General features: G+C 39.5%; 1 protein-coding gene across 2 annotated transcripts; it reads right to left on the reverse strand.

Moving 5' to 3' along the window:
* Positions 1 to 1,660: 1,660 nt before the first annotated feature.
* On the reverse strand, positions 1,661 to 6,492 carry dclre1b (DNA cross-link repair 1B). 2 transcript variants are annotated; one of them, XM_015004408.2, is made up of 5 exons: positions 6,272 to 6,492; positions 5,878 to 6,089; positions 5,153 to 5,318; positions 4,853 to 5,035; positions 1,661 to 4,001 (listed from the first exon to the last, which is right to left on the reverse strand). In XM_015004408.2, exons 2-5 carry the CDS (start codon positions 6,073 to 6,075, stop codon positions 2,845 to 2,847), a joined length of 1,704 nt encoding a protein of 567 aa, XP_014859894.2. In that variant the 5' UTR covers positions 6,076 to 6,089; positions 6,272 to 6,492; the 3' UTR covers positions 1,661 to 2,844. The 2 variants fall into 2 exon arrangements, with proteins under 2 accessions (XP_014859894.2, XP_014859893.2); XM_015004407.2 differs by having other exon boundaries at positions 5,878 to 6,492.
* Positions 6,493 to 12,632: the final 6,140 nt, after the last annotated feature.

Here is a 12,632-nt window from a genome sequence, read left to right on the forward strand (position 1 = left end):
GAGAAGAATTAGAATGTGATTTATTCACCAGGTTTGTACAGCTTTGCTCGCAGCGAACAGATTTAAAATATAAACATACATATAAATCAATTTGCAGACCAAACTTTTCAGATTTTTAATATTAATATCAGCAATATTTAAAAGTCTGTGACATTTCCGTCCCACTTGACATCTGTGCTATATGCTTGTGTTGCTCTGTTACATAAAATCCTAATAAAATAAACTGAGGTTTGTGGTTTTACCTTAACAAAATGCAAAATAAATTATATTTACTCAGCATCAAGGGTTCTTATCTTTCTATTTACTGCTTCATCCATCCATCCATCCATCCATCCATCCATCCATCCACCCATCCCTTCAGCCTGAGCTCTATTTGCTGCACCACCCCAGGAAACATCATACAATGACTGGTCATTCATCCTTTATGAGCACAGAAGGAAAGTGAGGACACTCCTGTTGGCAGCTCATGACAGCCCCACCGCCCACTGACAGAGGCTTTATGATCATGCCACCACATGATACCTCAGAGAGCTGTGACAGGGGACATCCTCTCAGAGCCCAGCCTGAAGGAATGTGTTAGGACCAAAGCCAGCTGAGAGTATTTATACAGCTGGATTGATTGCATTGTTTGTTTAAAGCATCAGTCATTCTGCTTTTCTTTCCGCTTGGGAAGGAAAAGAGTACCTACTCTGTACCAGTGAGTTTGTGGAGTTCTAACTTCCCTGTTTGTTTTACATTTATCCACCATTCTGCTGTGATTTCTAGTCTCAGACGAGATTATTTGACAAAGGAACTTAGTCAAATAATCTATGCTGGCCTTCAAACTACCGATGTTTCCTGGTAGAAAGACAGCTGGAATAGTCACCTAGTGTGACAAATAACCTGCAGAATGCCACAACAGGGTTAACATGTGTTCTCAAGCAGCTCAGTTGAAGCAACAGTACCGACTGAATAGGTTATTTCTAGGGTGGGTTGGTCTGTGGAAACACACCTCAGATACTATTTTAATAAGATTGTACATGAAAAAAGGTAAATTACAAAGATCTGACTTTTAGTTTCACCAGTAAAAACAACCAAATCCTAAATTCAAAATAAAACCAAATGTGTACAGTCCATATTTTTTGACCAACTACTACCATCTTGGGGAGAATAATGACACTGCAACAGGAAATTACTCCAAATCTTAACCACACATGGGATTTTACTCAGTCTCTGCACCCTCATGCATAGCAATGGAGTTCATTATGCCATGTAAAGTTTGTAGAAATATTAAATTAACATCCCCAAATAAGGAGTTTGTATTATTATGTGTAAAATTGTGATGTGCTGCACATCATTTCACTAATCTTAATGTTTGGTTTATTAAAACACGCTCATATGCTTTTATAGGCGATACATAGTAAGCTCGACACATTTTTTTAAAAATCTACCTTAAATAAATCCTGACATAAAAGCTAAACAGCAGTTTTAATTTTAGTTTTATAAATAAAACCACAGGTTCAAATTTATTTAAATACAAATAGTAATTTAGAAACTCTGAATTATATTACTCACCTGAGGGCAGGGGATTAACAAAATTAGAATGGGGACATAAAGAAGGATTATGGACACCATATTAGAAGTATAATCTGGTAGTGTGAAAAAAAAACCCCAGCCAGAACCAGATTAAAGAAATACTTTAATGATATAAAGAATCTAAAAAAACTACATAAAAAACATGAAGCAAGATGAAAAGAAACTTAATATTCACTCAGTGTTGTTAGTATTTGTGCAAATTTCAACAAGGAAAGAAAAATGTAACCACAGGGACTCATCATCAATATTCATCATCTGTCATTATTTGAATATAACTATTTTTATTTCACAATTTTACCTTATGAAAGAAGGCTTACAAACTTTTGAGTATTTGTTTACAGTTTAGAAAAAAAAACATTTCAAAGCATGAAGACTTCTCAGAAACATTAGCACTGATTTTTCTCCCTGCATACGACTGAACACGTTTATTATAAGCGCCATTTTGCTCTGTTAATACTCTCAAAAACACTCAGACATGTTAATCACAGGAAGTATTATTATCTCCTCAGTAGTAATTAAAAGTGTGGAATCAGCCCCCCTTATAAATAATAATCAGAACAACAAACATCATTAATTTCTTTGCTTCACAAATTGTGAAACTTCCATCCAGAACTAAAAAAACGCTTCCACTCAGGGATGAAAATAGTACAAAGTTAAAAAAGCTAAACAGACATTTTGTTTATATCAGGTTACATTTTTAGGGTAAAATTAAAACCTAGTTATGCCTAAAAATGAAGTAGTTTTGATCACCAAGGTCAAGATCGTCACAATTTGTCTGCTGTGATACAAAAGCAGCAAATGTGTTCATAGTCTAAACGTTTTCGGAGGTACTTTATTTTCCTCATCAAAAGGTACAAAACAGTTTGAAATCACACTTACAAAAAAATACTTTGGCTGTCTTCCACAGCGAGAGCAGAAAGTGAAGGGTAAATGTGTTTGAGCCAGGTGGGCAAGTCTCTCCTTCAGATAATTTCCTAATTAAAACACAGGAAATTATCTGAGATTCTGAGGAAGGATAAAATCCACTAAAGACCCGCAGAACCCGGAGCCCGCCCCACAGTGGTGCCAAATCCCCATCGACTGTAAATGATAAAAATAATAAAAACCTGTTTGTGTGAGTTGGATCTAATGCTGCTCTGCGGTCGCTACGCGCTCGGCTCAAATCAGAAAACACCCTCGATGACGATGAAAAATAAGAAACCAAAGTGATGGTAGCGCTTGAGTGAGCTGGAAATGCCACCGAAGCAATCCAAAAGTGTTGACGTTGATTCAGACGTCCTCTTCCTCCGAGTCCTTCGCAGGGCAGAGGGTGAACTGACGCACAAAGTCATGTGAAAGGAGGCCTCCAGACACAAAGTCCTTCTCTGAGAAGGGGAGATGCTTCAGAAGGATGTTTTCAAGCTTCTCCGTACTCTCGCGGGACACCTCATCTGAACCAAGGGAGGCTCTATCAGGACTGTTTTTAAATAAAGCTGAAGCGCTGCTCTGATCCCCCCAGCTGTGCTCACTCGTGGCATCGTGATCTGCCAATGTTTGGCTCGTCTCAACGTCCCTTTTGTGCCCATGTGAATTTACGCTCGTCTTAATTTCCAACCGCTGCCTTGTCCTGAAGGTATTTGAGTTCGTCAGCACTGGATCAAAGCTGCTTTCAGTGAGCTGACCAAGCTGCACCGATTCTATCATCACCAGTTCTCCAGAAACTATTTCCTCATTGTCCCCTTCTCTGTTTTTGTTAGGGGTGAGTTTTATGCTCGGATCAACAAGAATACAGTCGGAGTCTCTTTCGCTGCTGTCTGTGTCAATATCTTGCTCAGATCCATCCTGCTCTATGTCTTCTTCCTCACTGGCTTTCTCATACAACTTCCTAGATTTTTTCACAGGAGTATCAAATATCACTCCTCTGGGAGCAAGAGAACTGAGGTTTCTGCGACAGAGGCCGTTGTACGCCGAGAAGCCGAGCTGCCGTTCGGGCTGTTTCAACATGTAGACTCGGACTGACTCGGGCACATGGACGTCTTGGCGTTTCTTGTGCGGCAGTAAGGCAGACAGGCCTCCAGGTAGGCAGCTTCCAACAATGGGTACAAGAGACGAAGGTCTGAGCGCCGAGACAAAATCCTCCAGCTCCTGGTAGGAGGAGTGGTCTGAATATGGCACTACGTAGACGTTGGGATGGAAGGAAATGAGAGGTCTGCTTGTGGGTAAGATGGCCAGTGTGGGTTGTTCTTTGTTCCACTCATGCAACACCGCTGAGCAGATCTTGGACTGGTCCACCACTCGGATGCGGCCGGCCCCGGGCTCAGTGGTGAAGACGTCAGGAAGCTCCAGAGCTCTGAGGGTCTCCATTCTCTCGAAATTCACTTCAATCCAGGTCTTAAACTCCATCGCCAGCTCAACCAACAGAGACTCCTTACCCAAAGAATAAATGCCTGTGAGACAGAAAAAAAAAAAAAAAACATCAATGATTTTGACAAATCTGATGTGACTTGATCAGGTCTCCACAGAAACAATGATTTGGATTTAATTTCTCATAGTTTCTACCAGTTTTCACAATTTTTTTTAAATTTCTCATTAACTGCTAATTTCTTACATAATATTTTTAATCAATAAAGCAAGTTAAATATAATGTTATGTGGGTAAAGTACTATTTGTGTAGCTCTGATATGACAACTACAACTCTACTTTGAGGTCTTTTGTACACATTAAGCTTCATAAAAATTAATCTTGATAAGTTTGCATCAACTACAAACAATCCTGATTTCAAGACAAACTTGGTTAGATATTGACTATTTTCATAACAAACCAGCTCAATGTAAATAACAAGAATTACATGTAATCTCCCTATGCATGCTTTAATAGGCCAGTTTATGGAGAATATTTTTCTACAAGTTAGTCAAGGCTTAATGTTGAACTTAAAACTCTCTTAGACGTGATGGTTAACGCTCTTCATCAAGTGCTCTATTGTCATCCCTTAATTCTTCTCCCTGGATTACAGGACATGTTAAATGTGAATGCTGCCAATAATTTCTCAAAAGAAGCAATTAAAGAGCAACTGTCAACATTTTGCTAACTGTAAAGGTAAATTAGGACATTGGTTAGTAGATATTAAACTTATTTAAAACTTCTTAAGGGCTAAAATTGAAATATTCTACACTAAAGTTTGTAGCATTACCATGACGATTTGCAAGAAAAACTTCCAACGCATATTAAGGACTTGTAAGCACATCTGATCAGATAAGAGCTTATTTTTTGGGCCGTGTCATTTTCTGTGTAAACTCACCTATAACAACGTTGTGGTCGGGGTTTCTGCGGATGATCTCTTTGATTTGCTGAGTGGCTTTCTGTCTGGATGGCAGAGTGCGGTTGGGGTCACAGTTGGTGTTGTCCAAGTAAAGAATGTCTATGGTTGTGTTGGTCCTTAAACATGGCTCACGCAGCATTGAAGGAGTGTATCTGAAGTCACCTAAAATACACAGTTCAAAGTTTTAAATGTAAACCTAGAGTAACCACACAATTGGACAGAAAAGAAAAACAGTGGCATCAATGAAAGACATCAAATTCCTGTAAAGAGTAGACGGACCAGTGTAGAGAATTGCCCCGAAGTAGCCCTCAAAGAGAAACATGACAGCTCCAGGACAGTGGTTGGCATCTATCAGTGTGACGGTGAGCTTCTCCTTGCCTATGTCATCCAGAGGGAGCAGGTATGGCTCACACAGCTCCAGAGGATGGATCCATTGTTCTTTCACCTGAACAGGAACCAGAATGGTGAATAAAAGGGGTTCAGTAAGAGTTCAAAGAACGTAGAAGAAGTCAGTAATTTAGCAAATAAAAGCTAAATAAGGTGAAAAATAAAACAGAAAACAAGCGGGACTGACAATACGCTGGAATCTACTGAGAAACTCACTAGTCTACGGTTACTTTATGCTCACTTGCTTTGGTCCATCTGTGCAGTTGTGCGGCAAACATATATTGACATGCATTATTTACATGCAGAATGTCACCAACCAAATATTACAAGCAGTCCTTTGCAATTGTGTATTGTAAACATGACACAGGCTGTGACTCGAAATATTGTACAAATTTAAGTTGAAGCATGTTATTGTATGTATGTTATATAATGTTATATTATAGCATTTTAATAAATCGATGGAGCTTTAAAACTCTTAGTTTCAAGACAATGCATTGATGTGTGTTTTTTTTAAATATACATATATCAAGCCAGTGGATTTTGTCTGTCTTGTTTTGGATTAAGTGTGTACATTAGGTTCCAGTGTTAATGCGTGCGGATGGTTCTCTCCTCCTCACCTGCAGTTTGAGTCTGAGCAGGGCGGCAGTGACGGGGGAGCAGTAGATGGGTCGGTTGCTCCAGGTGGAGGTCAGACCCACCGTGTGGTCGCTGTGCATGTGGGTCAGGAAAAACAACCGGCTGCCGGGACATTTCCGAACCTGCCAAAAGTCCACGACCAGCGGGGTGTCCGGGATGACTTTTCCATTATTAGACATGGCTCGTTGTTTCGCTGTAAATCAGCCAAATAAATAATACAGGCTCTTTCCAGTATTAACGCGTTGCTTAGGAACAAATCATTTCAAATGTGAGCTAAGAAGCCCGCCTGTTACAGTCTGCATTGTATTGTTTGAATACTAGCTGAAGTTATGAGCAAATGTTCAAAGGAAAATAATAAATGCGTAAACACTTAACTGGTCTTCTTTTAGAAAGCATCCATTATAAACAGCTGTACCACTAATGGACTCTGTAACCTGCCGCGTTGCTTCGCTGGACTTCATATTCCCGTTTTTCACATTTTTTTGCCAAAACAAAATCCTTAACTCCCGACGCAGTGTTTTATTTTTAGAGTTACAGTGCCATCATACCCCGCCATTTCTGTTTTCAATTGAATATTCAACGCCTTTTCCGTTTTCACCTTCTTTTCTTTGGGTCTGGCAGCTGCTTTGCCGTTTGTCGGGCACCATACTGCCATCTACAGGTTGAACAGCGGTACTTCATCTGAGAAGTTTCGAGATCTTTGATAAAAATAGTTATTTTAAAGTGATTATGACCTTTAAATATTTGTTTCTACAATCTTGTCTCGAAACAAACAATGGCGGAATCAGGAGCTGCACAGATGAACTGATCAATGAGCTCCAATCCTTTCTGCTTTTACCAGGTTTAATATTGCATCTTTGCCAGAAATGGGTAGTGACTTCTTAAATTTACTCACTTACATGTACTAGAATAACTTATTGGAAAAATGTACTTTTAGAAGCAACTTACCACATTGTGTTTTTTACCTTAGTCATATTATAATTAATTGTGGCTACTTTTACTTAATGTTTCTGGATACTCCCTGCCAGTTGCATTAAATGAGGAACAAACATATTTGAACCAAAGATGCACCAGGCACAGATACAAACTTACAATTTATGTTAAAGTGAGACTTTTTGTTTGTAAACAGGCATTTGCACATAACTTTCTATTTTTGCCTGTTTGATGGAATCAGTACGTAAGTTGCCTTACTTAAAAATACTTTGAAACTCTTAGGTAATTTCTTGGATGTCTACTTTTATACTTGAGTAAAAATATTTTGAAATATAGTGCTACTTTTAGATGAGTAAAATTTTTGGGCTGTCTGCAAACTTCTGAACTTTGTGGGTGGAAACACTGCTTGCACATATTTTAGTGCATTTTACAACTTACATATTGCATATATTGTTGTATCTATCATATACATATCTATAAATATTATGAATATGACTTTTTTCCCTTTTTTGGTGTCTTTCTTACTCTCAACATGACAGTAACCATTTTCGTTTTTAACTCATTCAATGCTCTATTTCTTAAGTTAGTGCAATGAAATGTGAATTGTATACAGCAACCATAAAAATCAATTTTTTTTGTGTGAATTGAATCACAAATAAATAAGATTCACTACATCAAGCATTGTCTGTCTCCAAGGGAACAGGTGAATTATTGCCCTTTTCCACAAGATGGCGCTATCAGAAAGCTAAAAACTTTGTTATTCTTAAAACAGTAATGGTAAGCTGATTTTTTTCAGTACATAATACCCCAGCAAATAATGACACCAACCAACAAGAAAAGCTTGTTTGTCTTTTTAATGTAAAAGACTTTATATGTCACTGGTGGCATAGATGTTAAAAATGTACCACCAGCGTATTTATAGATCATTTATTGTTTTTTTTTTTTGTTCATGAATTACCCTGTCTGTTGTGTTTGTTTTCCAGGTTATTAGGCAGGAAAGAGGATTCACCTGAATGAGGTCATCCCTGTAGTGATGTCAGCAGCTGTTTGTGCCCAACCCCCACATATCTGGTTTCACAATGCTCACGTTTTGTAATTATACTTCTCACTGCAGCACAATCCCTATTCCACGGCACATTGTGTATCACTTCCTCCTAGAGTGGAGTCCTTTAATAACTCTCTGCTTTACTGGTAATTATCCTGCTCTCCCGTGTCCATGCTGCGAGAAACATTATTTGGTTATTACTTTGACGGCTCACTTCTGCACAGATCAGGGCTCTGGCTGTGGTACACAGTCAGGACACCTTTAAGCAGCCAATCAGTGAAGTGTGAATAAATTAATATCGGCTGAACAGTTGGTGTTTAAACCTGAGCAACGCTTTGATCTTATGGAATATTTAGGATTGCTATGCTGTAGGGAGAAGTAATATTTATACCTATTAAACATTTTCACGCTTTGTGAACATACCGCAAATGGCGATATATTTTATTGGGATTTTATGTGACAGATCATAATCGGACATAACTGCAAGGTAAAATGATACGTGGTTATGTGCTGAGACACCTTTACTGTGATGTCACTAAAACAATCCACTTAATGTGTTACTCATTTAGAAGTAATTTATTTTGGTAAAACAAGAGTCCAGCTATTCTGTGAAAAGCTCTGAGGTTCAGTGAGCATTAGCAACCACACAGAAGAAGCATAAAGGTCAAGTAACACAACAGGCAAGCTAGGGATTAATTCATAGGAAAAGCTATAAAACACAATCTCCCAAACTTCCACTATGTCCAGGAGAACAATATTTCTGTCCATCATCTCAAAAGGAAAAAATAATGACACAGCGACAAGCCTATGAATATGCGGTCATCTGCCTAAACTGAGAGGTGAGCATTAATCCCAGAGGCTTCGGGTCTTTCTCACCTGGAGGAACACCAAAGATCCAAAGCCCAGGAGAAAGATTAGGAGCAGAATCTGTTGGTCTAATAGCTACACTCTTCACAAATCAGCCCTTTATTCTGCAGCAAGAAGAAAACCATTGTTCAAAGACAGTTTTCCCACAGCAAACACGTGGGTGAACCTTTTGGGTTGTCAATAACTAAGTGTGCAAGACACTAACACCACACAATGAAGTGGGGTGACAGCGGTGATGGTGGAAGGAATTTGCGATCAGTAGGTTGGCAGTTCGATTCCCTCTTCCTCTATCATTGTGTCCTTGGACAAGAGGACACTTAACCAACCTTGACTGCTGGTGGGGTCTGAAGGCCGGATGGTGCGATGCAGCAACCTGATTGGTATGAACAATTATTTTATTGTGCAAATCAGGTAAAAACGTACCCCAAAGTGCTTAAGGCTGTAATTGCCGCAATAGGTGGCTGTAAAGAAATGACTCAGAATACAAATACAGCCAAACCTTTTCTCTACAATAAAATCATGACATTGTTTTGATTACAACGTGGGAAAATGCAAAGATTTTTGAGGTTGAATAAACAATTTTGTAGGGCTCTGTATTGTATAGTTTCCTGCCTCTCTTGATTTTACATGAAAACATTGCAACAAGGATGGAATAAGCAGCCCTGTTAGGAGGTGTCAAGCCAAAGGTCGGAGAGGTCAGCAGAATAAGTTGGCACCAGGCAAAACTGCTGTCAAACAGCGGCAGAGATGCAGAGAAAACAGATGGCTGCACAGTCTGCAGTCTGTCGCTGCTGATATCACAGGCAGTGCTTTAAATCCTCTGAACACTTGTATGGATCCTCACTGACTTATTGAGACCTTATTTGCTCATAAGCTGTCATTTAAATTTTGTTGAAGGTATTTACAAGCATTGCAGGTGTCAAGTCCTGTGAAATATGCAGCTGCGCTTTGATGACTAAATGAAATCAGTGGCCCCACTAAACCATCCCACACCTAGCCTTCCTGTAAATTCTCTCATCTCCTGGCTTCGCCCTTTATTCATCCCGTGGGAATTAAGAGCAGAACAGCCCTGGTCTTTCTGCCCATTCATCAGAATCATCAAATTTGTTCAGTCGGGGGTGATGGAGGTTTGTGCCTTATTATGTCTCTCCAGGGATGATACAACGGTCCTGCAAACAAACTCCCGAGTTATTTGTGGAAATTTGCGAGGAGCTAAAAATATTCATGTTTGCTCACAACAAACTGGCCACTGCTGAAGATACTAATCCAGAATTTGGCAAACAATCTCAGTGATCCATCTGCTCACTTTTCTCCCCACCATGTCACTCTCTTTCCTCCGCAATCCTTCCGTAGTAAGTCTTTGTTTTTCTTCTTTACTCCATTCCTGCCAGCTGTCGTCCGCAGCATACTCGCAGTATGTCATCTTTTGGCAGGCCAGCCCACTTGCACAATGTGATAACGCAGCGGTGTGACTGCTGCCTCTTCTGTCTTGAGTGACCACCCTCTTATTCAGCATCCGTCGAAGATTATTTCTTCAATTTTAAGCCATGATAAGGCCCCACATGTGTGGGCGGACTTGGCTGTTTGACTGATTTCATTAGTTCCTTGAGATTATCAAAGTGTTTCTGAAAGTGCTATACAGGCCTGCAAAGGAAAGCGCTTTAGTGGATCCACATTATGCACAAGCAATCATCATATGACTTGCTGTGGCAGAGGAGCTGTACGAAGGAAGAAAAATGACATTAATCGCCTTCCTCTGGAGCTCTGAATGTTTCTGAATTTCTCAGCGTAAGATGCAGGAGAGGGGGAGTCCTAGCAGAAGAGGGCTGAGAGTTTTCATAGAGAGCACCAAGGGTTGTAGCTGTTCATTAATTCTCTCCATCTATGCAAGAAGGTGAGCCAATTTATCAACCAGACTAGTCTTTAATGGAAACAGATGCAACCCACACACCTGAAGGAAGGAGTAAACAAATTATTATTAATCTTCTGTGCTTATTAAACCATTACAACTGAGTGATATAGGTGTACTTGAATTTTGCTGTAACTCATCTTTGCTTTGCTCCCTGATGGGTTTTCCACTGGATACAGGTTTGGGATGTACAGAAGAGATAATTAATTCCTTCAAAATTATGCATTTATCTGTTACTAATGTACACTTTTCAAGAATACAAAACTGCAAAACAAAAAGTCCAGTTTTACACTTTGAAAATGAACAATTGTTGCGGTTTTGCTAAATATTTGTCACAGACTTCTTGTTCTAATTGCCACCACATTTACAGCAGCCCTGACAGCTGGTTGACAGCTCCTCAAAAAATGTCTGTCAATAGGAACATCAAGCTGTCAGCCCATTTTACTCTTGAGGACAATAATAAAAAGCATCATTCAAAATCTGAATCTAAAATGTTTTCTTCAAGATTGATGGTGGGATGAGAACAGATTGACAAACTAGGGCCTCATCTGGTTCAAAAGTTAAACCTTAAAGGGAGCCTCTCATTTTACAAGTCCATCTTTATTCCAACCCTTTGACTCATGAAAGAACGAGATGAATTGGTCTTTCTCCATTGTTTTGCTGAACTCTGGTTTAGCGATACCGTGAGCAGGACGGTTATCCAGTGAGAAATCAGAGTAGATCTTGTGCTTCTTTTCCTGAAAAGAGTCATCTTCAGTTTGGTCATCTGATCAGCGCCTTCTTACGGAGGTTTCCCCCACTGTGTTGAGTTATGTCAACTTTTCTGTCAGCTCATATCAACTGTCTTGATTTTGCTGAAGAAAAGAATCTCTGCATATTTTTATTTATGACCTTACTGACAACTATTTAAATCCCAATTATTTGATAGATTCCAAAGAAAACACATGGAAACGTTTCGCCAGTGTAAAAAAAAAAACTTTAAAGGAACGGAAGAAAAGCTAAGAATGACTAAGTAAAACTTTCTCTTATGTTTTATTATGTTAGAAGAATCATTGGGAATGGTGTGACTGTTTGATTGAAGGGGACCACTGTACTACTTTTACTGTCACTTTAAGCAGGTGGTTCACATTTTAGATTTCTGTATGGGTACTGGCAGCATGCCCCGAAACTGTGATAAAGTGCCTTGAATAATTGATGGTAAGGAGCCCAAAGACACTGTTTTCACAGGGATTCATTATGCTACTGCAGTGTATCAATGGCCAAAGACAAATAACGTCTGTTCTCGTGATTTAACAAAGTGTTTCCACTTGCCCATTGGAGCCACGTCACAGGGTGCGTCAAGAAAACCCACTTGACTATTTACCCTGGTAGTTACACTGCCCACGGACTTGAAGAAACGCTTAAAATAGGAGCTGCTTCTGTTCTGTTCTCACACATTTGAAGTGCTACTGATCAATGGCGATTGGCAGAGGAAATGGTGTGTGTTTGTGGTTCTGTGGAGGCGTGATGTGTTTTATTTGTAGACTGCTTAAAATAGTCAGAAAGGTTTTTTTGTTTTTTTTTTCCCCCTGCGTATGTAAACTTGTTTATGCTCATTACAGTGTGGGAGCTGAAGCAGACAAACTTTAGAGCAGAACTTCAGGCTGCTGGTAATGAAGTAGACGCACGCGCACACACAAGAGTACAGCCAGCAGGCATAAAGCTCAGTCATGTGTGTTATCCTGTAGAAGAAGCTTAGCCTACAGTTTTCAAATTGAGCAAAGTCAAAGGTTGGAGAAAATCCAGTTCCTAGTATGCCAAACAGTCAGTGGAGGCTGTGAAAGACAACGATTCACAATATGAGCCACTCCGGTCAATATTCACGCTCTAGCAGCTTGAGTTGCTTGGTTTGCAGAGGGATCAGTGTTTTAAAAACAGCTGGATGGAGATTTTTAAGCCAGATTAGCTCTAAGTATCATTTTAAGAGAAAACAACAAGCTGCC

This window comes from Poecilia mexicana, unplaced genomic scaffold, assembly GCF_051168715.1.
Source record: "Poecilia mexicana isolate PSO_F unplaced genomic scaffold, ASM5116871v1 scaffold_7, whole genome shotgun sequence".
NCBI classification, from domain to species: Eukaryota; Metazoa; Chordata; class Actinopteri; order Cyprinodontiformes; family Poeciliidae; genus Poecilia; species Poecilia mexicana.

Excerpts from the sequence above, each read along its gene's own strand:
- dclre1b (XM_015004408.2), bottom strand. The coding sequence starts at position 6,075 with ATGTCTAATAATGGAAAAGTCATCCCGGACACCCCGCTGGTCGTGGAC. Across the intron at positions 5,319-5,877 it reads TGCTCAGACTCAAACTGCAG|GTGAAAGAACAATGGATCCA; the intron begins GTGAGGAGGAGA and ends GTTCCTGTTCAG. Across the intron at positions 5,036-5,152 it reads CGGGGCAATTCTCTACACTG|GTGACTTCAGATACACTCCT; the intron begins GTCCGTCTACTC and ends TGTGTATTTTAG.